Raw genomic sequence first — 12,928 nt, 5'->3', positions numbered from 1 at the left:
AACATCTTTTAAAGATACACACACACACACACACACAGACACACACACACACACACAGACACACACACCCTCCCTGACCTGATGGTATTAAGTATCAATATACTTTTCCTCCTTGGTAATAGAAGGGGGAAAATGCCTGTACTTGGGTATTCTGTACTGCTTTACTGCATGTGGTCTTAAAGAACGTGCCACATTTCAAAGACAGGCTGAAAATGGCTTAACCCCAAATCCTCCCTTGTGTGTGGTATGAGAGCGAGCCTTCATCTCCAGCTGCTGGGGCCAAAGCATCTGCCCCTCACATCCAAGCGGTGCCTAATCAACACGTTAAAGATCTTGAACTTGATCTCATCTCTTCAGAGTAGGTAGTAAATGTAAACTTGGGAAAGGGCGGCATGTGAAGTAATGTCAATAACTTCCTCTACAATGTCACTGCATCCTTCCCAGTGAGACGCTCCTTTGCAGCCATTTAGATGATTTTTTTGATTGAACTGCAAAGCACCAGGCAGAGAGGAACTGAAATGGGCCACCTGTCTCTTCATCAACAGAAAAATAAACACTCCTGCTGAGTGTCAACATATGGTCTTGTGGGAAAATGCACCCCTGGATTCTCATAAAGTGTTACCATACCTCTAACTCACCACTGACTAGGCCTGGAGAAGGTTCTTTGTATGTCAGTAGTCCAAGGGTCAAGGTCTCTTTGTCTCTCTCATTACTACTGAGTCTGAACTGATTCACGGGTGATCCTCCATCGGGTTTCCCAGCCTATAAATTACATGGGAAGAGATAGCCCTCAATGGCTGATGGAATCTAACTGCCTTCGGGTTAGCAGGACAACTCCCTGCATTCTGTGCCACCAGGGGTCTCCGAGGGTCTCTAGTAATAGGAAAAGGTTTGCACGATCTCCATGCTGTTTTCAAATAAGAACTGTCATGTGTGTGGTCAATAAATAAACCTTGGCTGGTACAACTAGCTACTAACATAAAGGCTGGCATTTGAACCCACTCAACGGTGCTGCGGAAGAAAGGCCTGGTGATCTGCCTCTAGAAAGACTACAGCAGTTCTCTGAGTCTAAGCTGACTCCAGCATCAGAAGTCACAGTAATAGGGTAATAAACATACATCCAAGCCTAAGGGATAGGGGATGTGGATAATCTTACATGGGTTTAATTAACCTGAATCTGTACTTGTCAATCCTCCAACTCAGAATGTCTTAAAAAAAAAACCTACATAAAATGACTGTAAATTAAACTGTTAAAAAAAATCAAACCAAAGCAAACAATAACCAAATAGAAAACCATAGGAAAAAAATCAAGAATTGACAGATTAATTGGAAGGAAGGGGGGAAAAATCACCTAAACTAGTATGTAAGATCCAGGGACCAGGAAAGACAGCAGAACTCAAACTGGAATGCTCATGGTCTCGCTGTCCCCGCACCCCCGACACAGCACCAGGCAAGCGGGCAAGGACTGCAGCAAGGAGCAGGCTGCTTTTGACCCACACGGCCATAACTAATGCTTTTTGGGAAGGATGAGGTTTTTCATCATGTCGAAGGAGTTGCCGTCTGGATGCACCGTCTCCACCACACTGCCCTTCTGATGGACTTGAAGGTACCCAGAATCATCTAGGCCGACTACGGACACCTCTGGCCCCTCGGCACTTCCCAGACGGACTCGCTGTCCACTGCAAAGGAGGAAGAGAGGCTGTGTTAGTAACAGAAGGCAATGGTTAGCACAGAGCTTTCCTACGGGGAGAGGGCTCTGGGGTGCGGAGGGCTGAGGCAAAGCTCTGGCTTTCTCTCATTTTTCCATGAATTGCTCTGCTAACTACTAGTCACCAGGGCGACAGTAAGCCCATTAGGCAGCTGTAAACGTCTTTTCCGACAAATTACAAGAGCACACCTGATTCTTCAAAGATAATCTGCACTGCTTCCTAATCCCCTGCACCTTTACGGAACAAAGGGCAGCTCTCTGGGTTCTACAGGTTGAAGCTGAGCTGGTAAAGCAAGTCTGATCTCATCGAGTTGGGTTGTGTCAACTAACTGCAAGTTCCTCTCACGGAACTACTCCATCTTTTTGAATATTCTCCAAATGTACCTGCTAAGTCACATCTTGGTTGAAACTAAAAATCTCGAATCCACACCCACTAAATTTTTATCTTGAAAAATCTCAAGCCTACAGAAATATTGAGTGAATAATAGACTCTCACACCCCCTTTAGTGAACTTAGGTTCACTACTAATTACTGAGAGAGGTGCTCTGGTGGCACAGTGATTAAACACTTATCTCAAAGGTCAGCAATGAGAGCCCATCCTGAGTCAGAACCCTGAGGAGGAAGACGAGGCTATTTCTGTAGAAATACAGAAGCCCTATGGGGCGGTTCTATTCTTTCCTTTATGGTCATTACGAGTCAGAATGGACTCAACAATAACAGGCCTGTGTTATTTTTCTGTTTGATTTACACACACGCTTCCCCCATCCTCTGAGCCATATGAAAATACATTACAGACACTATGATGTTCTATCCCTAAATACTTCAGCATGTATCTCCTGAGAACAAGAACATTCTCTCACAAAATCACAGTACCATTATCACTCTCAAGAAAGTCAATCTTGCTAAAATATTGTTATCTAACATATCATCCCTGTTAAAATCCTCCCAACTGTCCCATCAATATCCGCTATGGTTCACTCTCTCTTTCCAGGACCAAACTGCACATTATGCACTGTCGTTAGCTGTCACGCCTCTTCAAATCTTTAATCTTAAATATAACTCCTCCACCTTCACTTTGGTTGTTTGCTTTTCAAGACACTGACATGTTTGACGGCAGAAGCCTGGAGACCCTGAAGTGGTCTTCAAACATTAGCTGCATCAGAGTCTCCTGGAGTGTTTGTTAAAACAAAGAGGCTGGGTCCTGGGCCCCGAGTCTCTGACTTAGTGCCTGGTTCACTCAGCCCTTGTCATCGGCTATCAAGCTGGTTCTGACTCATAGTGGCCCTGTGCGCTGCAGAGAAGAATTGTTTCACAGGGTTTTCAAGGTACCACCTTGAAAGAACAATTGTCAGCCTTGTCCTTCAAGAGGTTTTGGACAAGTTTGAAATGCCAACCTTTTGGTCAGTTGGGATGGGGACTTGATTGGAATGTGCCTTTCCAACAAGTGCTCAAGTGAGGCTACTGTCACCGTTTCTGGGTGACCCCAGTATGAGAACTTCTGTCGCACCGACTCAACTCATTGCCGTTGAGTTAGAAGTAACTCACCACTAACCCTCTTCTGAGTGTCTGAGGCTGTCAGTCACACAGGAGGAGACTGCCTGTTTTTCTCCCGCAGAGCTCCTGGTGGATTTGAACTGCCGGAGAGGTATGATGAGTGAGTTAGCAGCACAGCTCCTCACAGAGCACCACCAGGGCTCCCTACATAGAGCGTCCGTGTTTAGATTTGTCAGACTGCTTCCTCAAAAGCAGATTCAGAGGCAACAAGTTGGGCAGGGACACTTCGAGGGGCTACGTGCCTTTCCCTCTGCACCCAGCGATGTGCATAATAAGCACAGGAGGCCGGTTCCTCCAGTCATTGGCCATGTGCATTTGGAAGCCGTGTCTACCAGGATTCTCCATCACAAAACCCAAAACAAAACTGATGGTGAGGCAATGAAATGTTGAGGCAATGATATTTGGCTACAGCTGTGACAGAGGAAAACGGCCCTGTAGGGTTCTTTCAATGTATTCTTTATGAGCATACAGCCAGGGCTTTCTGCTGTGGCAATGCCTGGGAAACCTGAAGCACCGACCTTGTGGAGAGTAATCCTGAGCAAACTGTGCCATTCAGCGACCTTTCTCCACAATAAAGGTAAAAGCCAGTTATTTGAACTGGCATTTGGCCTCCCAGTGGAAGACTGAATAAAGTGCTGATTGAATTGAGGAATTTAAAAAGAACGAGTAACACCTACCTGTGTACCCAATATTTATAATACAGTGGAAGCACGCCATTGGGCCCTCTGTCCTGAAACGTGCTGATGAGTTTCTCTAGCTGGGTCACAGTTCTTGCGATGAGGAGGTCAGGACTTAGGGGCTTCAGGTCTGTCTGATGCTGCTTGTTGTATTCTATGATGAGGTCATTGATGCATATGGTGGGGTTACTGTTAGTTACATTCACTCCACAGCCTGGACAGAGACAATGAAAAAAATACGTGCAGCTCAATATAATATTGACATCACACATTCTTTTTGCTCAGAAAAGTTAGTTTTTATTATCCAATTCCTGCTACCTTTGCTTAATCTCAAATGGCCCTAAATGTATTTCTCTCTCATCCTGTGGAAAGGAAGTTTTATTTTTACACTATATTCCTTCTTACTCTTCCTTTATTATCCTTATTCAGCTAGAACCATTCCAACCTCACTGGGTTTAATCAAATAGATGCTATTAAATGGGTCACTAGGTATCAGCTCAACATCGAGCTGAAGGCAGTTGCTTTTGTAAGCGGCCCATGGAGCACTGTGGTGTTAGATGGTTCACCTTCTGGGTTTGACTCCCGATCAGTGTACTACTTTCCATGTAGCCAGCATCTGTCTCTCAAGTGGAGGCTTGTGTTGTTTAATAGGATTCACCAGAGCTTCCAAATTAAGGTGGGCTAAAAAGAAAGACCTAATAATCTAATTACAAAAATCAGCCAATGAAAACCCCACCTATCACAATGGGTTTGATTTGCAACTCATCAGTGGCTATGCCTGGGGCCACCATGCACAGGAGACCAATCTGATGGGCCGCAGCTAACGATATTAATGGGAACAAACTTCTCGTTACTGTTGCTTCTGCAATAACTTAGCCTTTACGTGGTCTAACCAAGAATTGTAGTTCTGTGATAAGTCCAGATTTAAAAAAAAATTAAATTTCTTGCTTCTTTTCCTACTTGAACAACCAAACAGACTCTTGAAAAGGAATAATCTTATTCAAGATTTAAGGAGTAAATCTGGTCTGGCATGACTTACAGCATTATTCTTAGACATCTTCAGTGCTAACGTTAAGCTACGACACACAGCCAGCGGCTCTTTTAGATGCCTAAGCCTGGTCTTCAAAGGAGCCTTAGTGGCACAGAGGTTAAGTACTTAGCTATTAGCCTCAAGGTCTGTTAACCTCAAGGTCAGCAGTTTGAACCTACCAGCCACTCCTCAGAAATAGGATGACGCAATCTGCTGATGATAAGATTTTCAGCCGTGGAAACACTGTACAGCAGTTCTACTCTCCCTTCCGGGGTCTCTGTGAGTGAAATGATCTTAACTACAGCGGGTTTGGTTTGGGTTTAATCCATGGCTTCAGGTGACCCAGGGACCAGCAAGACAGTTGGAATAAGCTTATCTATGCTGTTACTCAATGTCCTTTTTTTCGGGGAGGGGGAGGGTATAGATAGAGAGCCTGTAGTGAGAGCAGCTCTTTATTTTCCTCAGGGTTCAGAGCAATCTCAAAGATATCTTAAGTAAAAATAAAATACTGAAAGAAGGAGACACTAAAACCATTGTGCTTACAAAACCTTTTAAGAAAAAAGATTCCAAACTACTTACTTCAGATAGAAAGGCATTTTTAACCCTGGGGCTCATTAGTAAGGGTTCTGAGCCATTTTTAATGTAAAAGGATTGATATGTCTTGTGCCACTGAGTTGAGTACTTCTCATAGCAACACTATGAACAACTGAACCCTGTCCTATCCTGCACCATCCTCATACTTCCTGATACACTAGAGTCCATTGCAGCAATCACCGTGTCAATCTACCTGGTCGAGGGTTGTCTTCTCCTTTGCCGACCCTCCACCATTCCCAGCATCATGTCTCTCTCCAAGGAGCCCCTCCTAGCAACATGCCCAAAGTATGTGAGGCTTCACCTCACCGTTCTTGCCTCCAAAGAGCACTCTGGCTGCATCCTCTTCAAGATGTATTTCTTCAGAGAGCTCTGGTGGCCTAATGGCAAGAAGCTGCACTACAATCCCAGAGGTACGCAGTTTGAATCCACCAGATGCTCTGCTGGAAAAGGAGGGACAATCTCCTCCTGTACAAGTCAGATCCGATTGACGGTACACCCACAAAAATAATAAAATGAAAGAAAATAAATTAAGAAAAAAGATGTAGTTTTTCTTTTGGCCATCCATGGTATGTTCAGTGCTCTTCTTCAACACCATAGCTCAAAGGCATCAATTCTTCTTGGGTCAACTCCATGCATTTTCCAGCTCTGAGATGCACAGTAAGTGACTGGGAAAACCATGGCCTAAATCAGATGTACCTTAGTCCTCAAACTTACATTATTATTCCTCAATAATTTGGAGAGATCCTTAACTGCAGATTTTCCTAGTGCAACGAGTTTCCTGACTAAAGGTAGAAAGGGTGTTAATTATGGATCCAAGTAGGTTTCAGTTTTTAAAAAATAAAGAATTACATTGCAAAGTCTAACTAGTAAAAGAAAAAGTCATAAAGTCACGCAAATCCTATCTGGAAAACACCAATCATCTATGGCAGTGGGGTGAAGTTTGCGGCTGTTTATTCATTCAATAAATATGTATAAAGCCTGTGGTTAAATATAAGGTACTCACTGAATATAAGGTATTCCCTCCCTCACTGCTACTGAGTCTGATCTGCCTCAAAGCTGACCCGCCACCAGGTTTTCTGAGGTTATTAAATCTGCTGGTGGATTCAAACCTCCTGTCATTGGGTTGGCAGTGCAGTTCCTTACCCATCAGGCCACCAGAGCTCCCAAAGGCACTAGATGAAGTGCTACATAATATTATGCTTTCTCTCTTTTATCCAGAAAAATAGAAGTCACAGGGGAAATAGCAACACAGGATACAATCTTATCTCTTTAAAGAGGACTTACATCATGTTCTTCCAAAGACCAGAAAGCACCTCTGCTGGGGACTCTGAATCGGTCCTGGACCAAAGACCACTGCCATTTCCCTTTCCTTGTCCCTCGGGAATTTAATAAAAGGCACAAATTCTCCTCTGAGCAAAACCTTTCCTTCTTCCACACTGAATGGATTGAACAGGCCCCTCCATGGAGCTCCTTGAAATCCAAGGGCCCCAATTTAGGAATATTAGCGTTTTGCCCAATCCCTCATTTAAAGACAGGAAACTGAGCTTTAAGGGTATGAAGTCGCTTGCCTAGAATAATATTGCTGGTTGCGAGCAGAGGCGGAAACACAAGCCCTGTATTTTTTGGCTAGTACTTCCAACTCCTGGTCACGTGCTTTCTGTCAGTTACTGACTGTGAACAGCAATCAAGTTCTCCTGGCCTTTAGGTGAGGAGGGTGGGTAATGGCTGGGGGTGGCCGGGGGCTTAGGAACATCCAACACTGTCAAACCCACCTCCTTTCCTGACAGAGATGCGCTGAGGTGAAATGGGTATCCTTTGTTCCTCCTTGCCGGCCTGAGCATCTTCCCAAGGCTAAATGAAGACTACTCTCTCAGGGCCTCTAGTTGCTGCACAAGGTCAAGGTAAGGAATTTGAGGCAAAAGAATCATCTCTAAAATTAACTTTCTTTTATTACTACACAATGATAAGTTTTTCTTCCTTTACTTCAAGATGGTACACCGAATGCTTAGTTTTCTCATTTCTAATTCAAGAAGTAGGAGTGTATAAAAGTATAGGAAAATGCCATTTTTTTAAAATGATATTGTGCTGCAGAAAGTATCAAGGACTACAGCCTTTGGTATGGATTCATTCTCAACATCAAAAAGACAGAGATAAAAAAAAAAAAAGAAGACAGAGATCCTCACCACAGCCCCAAGAGTCAACATTATGACAGGTGGAGAAAAGATTGAAGCTGTAAATGATTTCATCTTGCTTGGATCAACCATTAACACCCTTGGTACCAGCAGTCAGGAAATCAGAAGACATATTACATTGGGCAACTGTCCCGGACCTCTCCAAAATACTGAAGTACAATGATGTCAGTCTGAAGACTAAGGTGTGCCTGATTCAGGCCATAGTCTTCTCAATCATCTGCTGTGCATCAGAGAGCTGGACAATGACTAAGAATGACAGAAGAAGAATTGGGGCCTTTGAGTTGTGTTGGGAAAGAGTATTGAATATCCATCCCATGGACTACTAATAAAACAAACATATTTCCTAGAAAGGGTACAGCCAGAATGCTCCTTGGAGGTTAGGATGGTGAAGCTTCATCTTTCATGCTTTGGACATGTAGCTAGGTGAGGGATATCATGCTTGGAAATATGGAGAGTCAGCAAAGAAGAGGAAGACCCTCAACAAGATGGATTGACACTGCGACTTCAGCAACAGACTCTAGTGTCTCAGAGATGATGAGGATGGCAGAGGGTAAGGCAGGCTTCAGGGTGGCTGTTCATCGGGTTGCTGTGAGTCAAGTACAACTCACAGAGACCCTATGAATAACGGATACAAACTCTGTCTTATCCTGTGTCATCCTCACAATGCAGGAGCGCTAAACTTCCCGAATCACTTGCCCTTGACCTGGCTGTGTTAGCACGCAAATTGTGATCTGAAATGACAAGATCCAACATGGTGTCCTGTTGGTGTCATGTCATCTACGCTGACTGATTTTCAGATACAGCTTGCCAGCCTTTCCTCCTAGCCCTCTGTAGTCTGGACATTCTGTTGAAGCCTGCTCAGTATCACAGCAACACAAAGCCTTCAGTGAGAGAGGGCTAATAACTGTACCTGAGGGCCACTGGCCAGTAATGGTATCCAACTCTCCGGCATCGAGGGTGAGAATTCTATCCCTCAACCACTCCCTACCCCTACAAGTATGAACAATTTTCATTATTTTGTTAATCTGAAAAATGATGGAAGACAGGCTTTTTACTAATATGCCAATCCGTAAAAGTTCACTCAGGTCACATTTTTAAAAAATAAGAAACAAAACCCCTTACCAGTTATAACCTCTTTGCTGTCAATTCTGACTCAGGGATCTTATTAGAACAGAGTAGAGCTACCCCACAGGTTTCTAAGATTACAGATCTTATTTTTTTTCCCTTCCAAAACAGGTGGAAAAAGTTTAAGGCTATAAATCTTTATGGAAGCAAACTGCTCTATGTTTATCCCGTGGCACAGCTAGTGGGTTCAAAGCACCAGTTAGCAGGCAGCAACTCAACATTGAACACACTTTACCATGAGAGCTCTGTAAACTCACCAATTAGTATATAGAATGTTTCTCCCATCAGCGTTGAATTAACCAGAACACCACCAAGCTTCATGAGGTCACTGTAATAGATATCGTTGGGCCACTTCACTCGCAAGTTGATGTCCTAAAGAAAGACCTTCACATTAATCAAGGCATCATGGGACACAAAGAGGCTGCCCAGGGGCTTCTAGCTAAAGAAGAAATAAGAGGATACTCCTGGAGCTAATGGAACATAGAGCCTTGGCCTCTTGGCTTCCCCAGAAATCAAATCCCTTCTTTGGGACGTTCTAACACCAAGTACTGCTTGTGGCTAGAATGCGAGAGACCCAAAGAACAAGTCCAGCACACAAGTCAGCACTTCAGCTCTGTCTCTATCTTTACTCATGGTCATCAGAAACACTTTCTGAAGATGGTTATATTAGAATTAAGTTTATTATCCCAGAATCAACAACAAACAGCCATGGAATACCCACGAAGTATGAGGTGCTGGGGGCAGCAAGCGAGGAATACTTTCAGAGTTCTCTTCTCTTTGGCAGCTCATACTGCAAAAAGCAACATGGCCCTGAATGAGCTAGCTAACATCATAAAAGGCAGGGTCCTTCTGGAAGATGATATGTAGATATAGAGCAGGAAGTCCTTTGCTGGGTTTGTAAAGAAGACTGCACACAATTCCTGACAGTCCACGTGGGCTACTGCTTCTCCATCCTGCAATAGGTGGTGTGGGAAAATCCACCCGTGTTCATCACAGTGGAGCGGACACTGCTTTAAGCTGGGCTGAATGGCTCCCTCCTCTCTGAAGTTGGGGCATTCAAATTGAGTTAGTTATATTGAGAGGGTACAAGAACCACTGGTATCCTAGATTTGGGGGTGGTGTTGGGTCTCGTGTGGGCAGCGGAAGACAATCTGGAGACACAATAGTGGAAGAGGTATTTCTGTATTTCCTACATAGTCCAAAGACTGAGGTTTCCTCTGGTGTATTTCATGTCATTTGTTCAGTTCCCAGTAATAACAGTCTCCCTTCCAATGGTCTTTCCACTCTTATCATAGAATTAGCAAAAACTTCTTCTGAAATGGCATCCATGGAAAACTGTAAAGACCACAGCAGAGTGTTATCCAGCAGAGTGCTAGAAGATAAGCTCCCTTGGTTGGAAGACACTGAAAATAAACAGTGACCGCAACAGTGAACTTGAACATACTAATGATCATGACCATTAAGGAGAATTAGGCAACACTTCATCCCACTGACCACGGTGGCTGCCATCAACGCAGTCTACCAACAGCAGATAACAAGTCTCCTCAACACAGTATTGTTAACCTGTGTCTGTGAAAGGGAGCAGCATGGGGGTGCAGAGAGCAAAGCCCCAGGGCCCTGCTGAGAGAAAGCAAAGCACCACTGTCTTGCTGACACACTTCCTGGCATAGCCACCTGCACCCAGAGTGCCCACTAAATTAATAAATGAGGCCACAAGGTCAAAATGAAAGCTAGGAAATGACTGAACGGGCACACTTAAACTTCTGGGCTCAATTTTACTTTTCTCTAAAGTACTCAAGAGCAACAGTGTCTCTCTGGAGTCTAAAGTGTGTCTGATATAGGCCATGGTCTTTGCAATCACTTGTTATGCATCAGAGAGTTGGACAATGACTAGGGAGAACAGAAGGAGAATTGATGCCTTTGAGCTGTGGTGCTAGAGAAGAGTATTGAATGTACCATGGACTGCCAAGAAAACAAACAGATTCATCCTGGAGAGGGTTAAACCAAGCTACTCCTTGGAGGCAAGGATTCTGGGGCTTCGTCTAACATACTTTGGGCATATTGCAAGGAGGGACAGGTCCTTGGAGAGGGACATCATGCTTGGGAGGGTGGAGGGACAGTGCAGAAGGGGAAGACCCTCTATGAGGTGGATTGATTCAGTGACTGGGGTAATCGGGATGGGAGTGTCAGAGGCAGTGCGATTGGCACAGGATAAAGCAGGATTTAGGGCTGTTGTACATAGGGTCTCTATTAGTCGCAAACGACTCGAGGGCACATAACAACAACAAGATTAATTAGCCTGGCCATTTCACTATTGCTAGGGTTAAACGTATTTTCTCCTGTGACAGAATGTTATATTCTCCAGATGCTTACCAAGATGCACTGACAAAGTGACTGTGACAATGGGCTTGAGCATATTATAGATCGTGAAAACGACACTGAATAAATAGGGCAAGGCTTAGGTCTGCTGTTCACAGGGTCTCTGTGAGCCATGGTTGACTAGACACCATCTAAGAACAACAACACTGCTTTCTAAGACAGATTTCCAGACGAGCCTGAAACTCATCAGAACCAAGCACAGCAAGGATGATATGAATAATAAATGTCATGTTTAAATGTGCAGGTTGGTGACTTGGACAGGATAAAGGAAATACATACTTTAGAATTTATTATCTTTGTAGAATAGTAAAGTTTTAGACAGAAAATATGAGGATATGGCCACATCAGAGGGGGCTCTAATGGGCGGTGGGGAGGATTACATCTTCATTTAAATGTTGACGACGAGATCTGTTTCTTCCTTAAAGAGTCATGCTCTTAACATCTTGCTTCAGAAGCCAATATGAGACACACATATATATCTCAATATATTTTGCTGTTGTTGAATACCATCTAGTCAGAACCAACTCGTATCTGATCCTCCAGTGGGTTTTCAGAGTCTACGGCACAGGAAGAAAATGTCCACCTTTCTCTCATGGAAAGCTGGATTCAAACTGCATGCCTTTGGGTCAATAGTGAAACTCCTTACTATTAAGCTGTCAGAACTCCTATCAATGTACATGCATACAAACATGTTGTTATTGTTGTTGATTGTCATTGAGTCGAGGTCAACTCATAGCGACTCTATGAACAAAAGAACCAATACCTTTCCAGAGCTACTGTTTCTCCAAGTTCATAGAGTTTCCAAAGGCATGTGGCTTAGGAATTGGATGCCACTCCTGCTTCCCAACCTGTTTTACAACTGGGAGCTCCACCAAACACTGTCCACATGGGAAACCTTTATGGTATTTGATATCCATGGCACAAGGTTCAGCATCACAGCAAACCCAGGTTACCTCATACAGCACATTGACAATGAGTGATATGCAAAGTGGAAGAATGTTCCTCCAGATATAACTGCACTAGTCTCATTTGGAAGTGGTTTAGTGTTGTTGAGTCAAATATGACTCAGAGTAAGCTTTGCACAAAAGACCTGAACTCTGTTCTATAATTAACATCATTTCTGTACATGTATAAGAGCATTAGTAGAGTTTCCAGAGGCATCTAGTTTAGGAAGTGGGTGTCATTCCTGCTTCCCAACATGAATCAATCTGGAAGCTCATCCAACCATTGTACATAATAGGTAACCATTATGGTATTTGACATGACCATGGAATAGTGTTCAGCATCACAGCAACTCCAAGTTGTTCAGTACAGTAAATAGACAAATAATTGCTGTGTCTTTTAAAGAATATTCATTGATTTTAAAGCCACATCCTTGAGCAGGCCTCCACCCTTAAGGCTCAAGGGACACCCACTTTTGAGAGGGGGGAGAAAGAACAGCAACACACAACAAAAAGGACCCCAGAAACTTCCCTTGCCTGACTGCCATCAAGAGGTGACTGCCATTGAGAGCCAGCCGACTTCCAGAGTGGAGCATACAAACACACATAAATATATGTATGTATATATACATGAATATATGTCTTTAAAGCTTAGCCTAAGAGTTGTGTAGGGGGGACAGAATTCTTTTTTTAAAAAATTAATTTCAATGAACATTTACAGAGATTGT

At 43.6% G+C, this 12,928-nt stretch overlaps 1 protein-coding gene across 1 annotated transcript in view; it reads right to left on the bottom strand.

The window, feature by feature from the left end:
- Positions 1-1,507: 1,507 nt before the first annotated feature.
- The window catches only part of HLCS (holocarboxylase synthetase (biotin-(proprionyl-CoA-carboxylase (ATP-hydrolysing)) ligase)), a 270,601-nt gene continuing 259,180 nt past the window's right edge, over positions 1,508-12,928 (bottom strand). The window contains exons 7-9 of the mRNA XM_006886783.1: positions 9,138-9,252; positions 3,940-4,153; positions 1,508-1,679 (exon numbers count right to left, since the gene is read on the bottom strand). Of these exons, the coding sequence (XP_006886845.1) occupies positions 1,508-1,679; positions 3,940-4,153; positions 9,138-9,252 (501 nt within the window). The remainder of the gene's footprint in view (positions 1,680-3,939; positions 4,154-9,137; positions 9,253-12,928) is intronic.

This window comes from Elephantulus edwardii, unplaced genomic scaffold (genome assembly GCF_000299155.1).
Source record: "Elephantulus edwardii isolate Elephantulus edwardi_28Jun2011 unplaced genomic scaffold, EleEdw1.0 scaffold00051, whole genome shotgun sequence".
NCBI lineage: Eukaryota > Metazoa > Chordata > Mammalia > Macroscelidea > Macroscelididae > Elephantulus > Elephantulus edwardii.
This window is presented reverse-complemented; position numbering and strand designations above follow the sequence as displayed.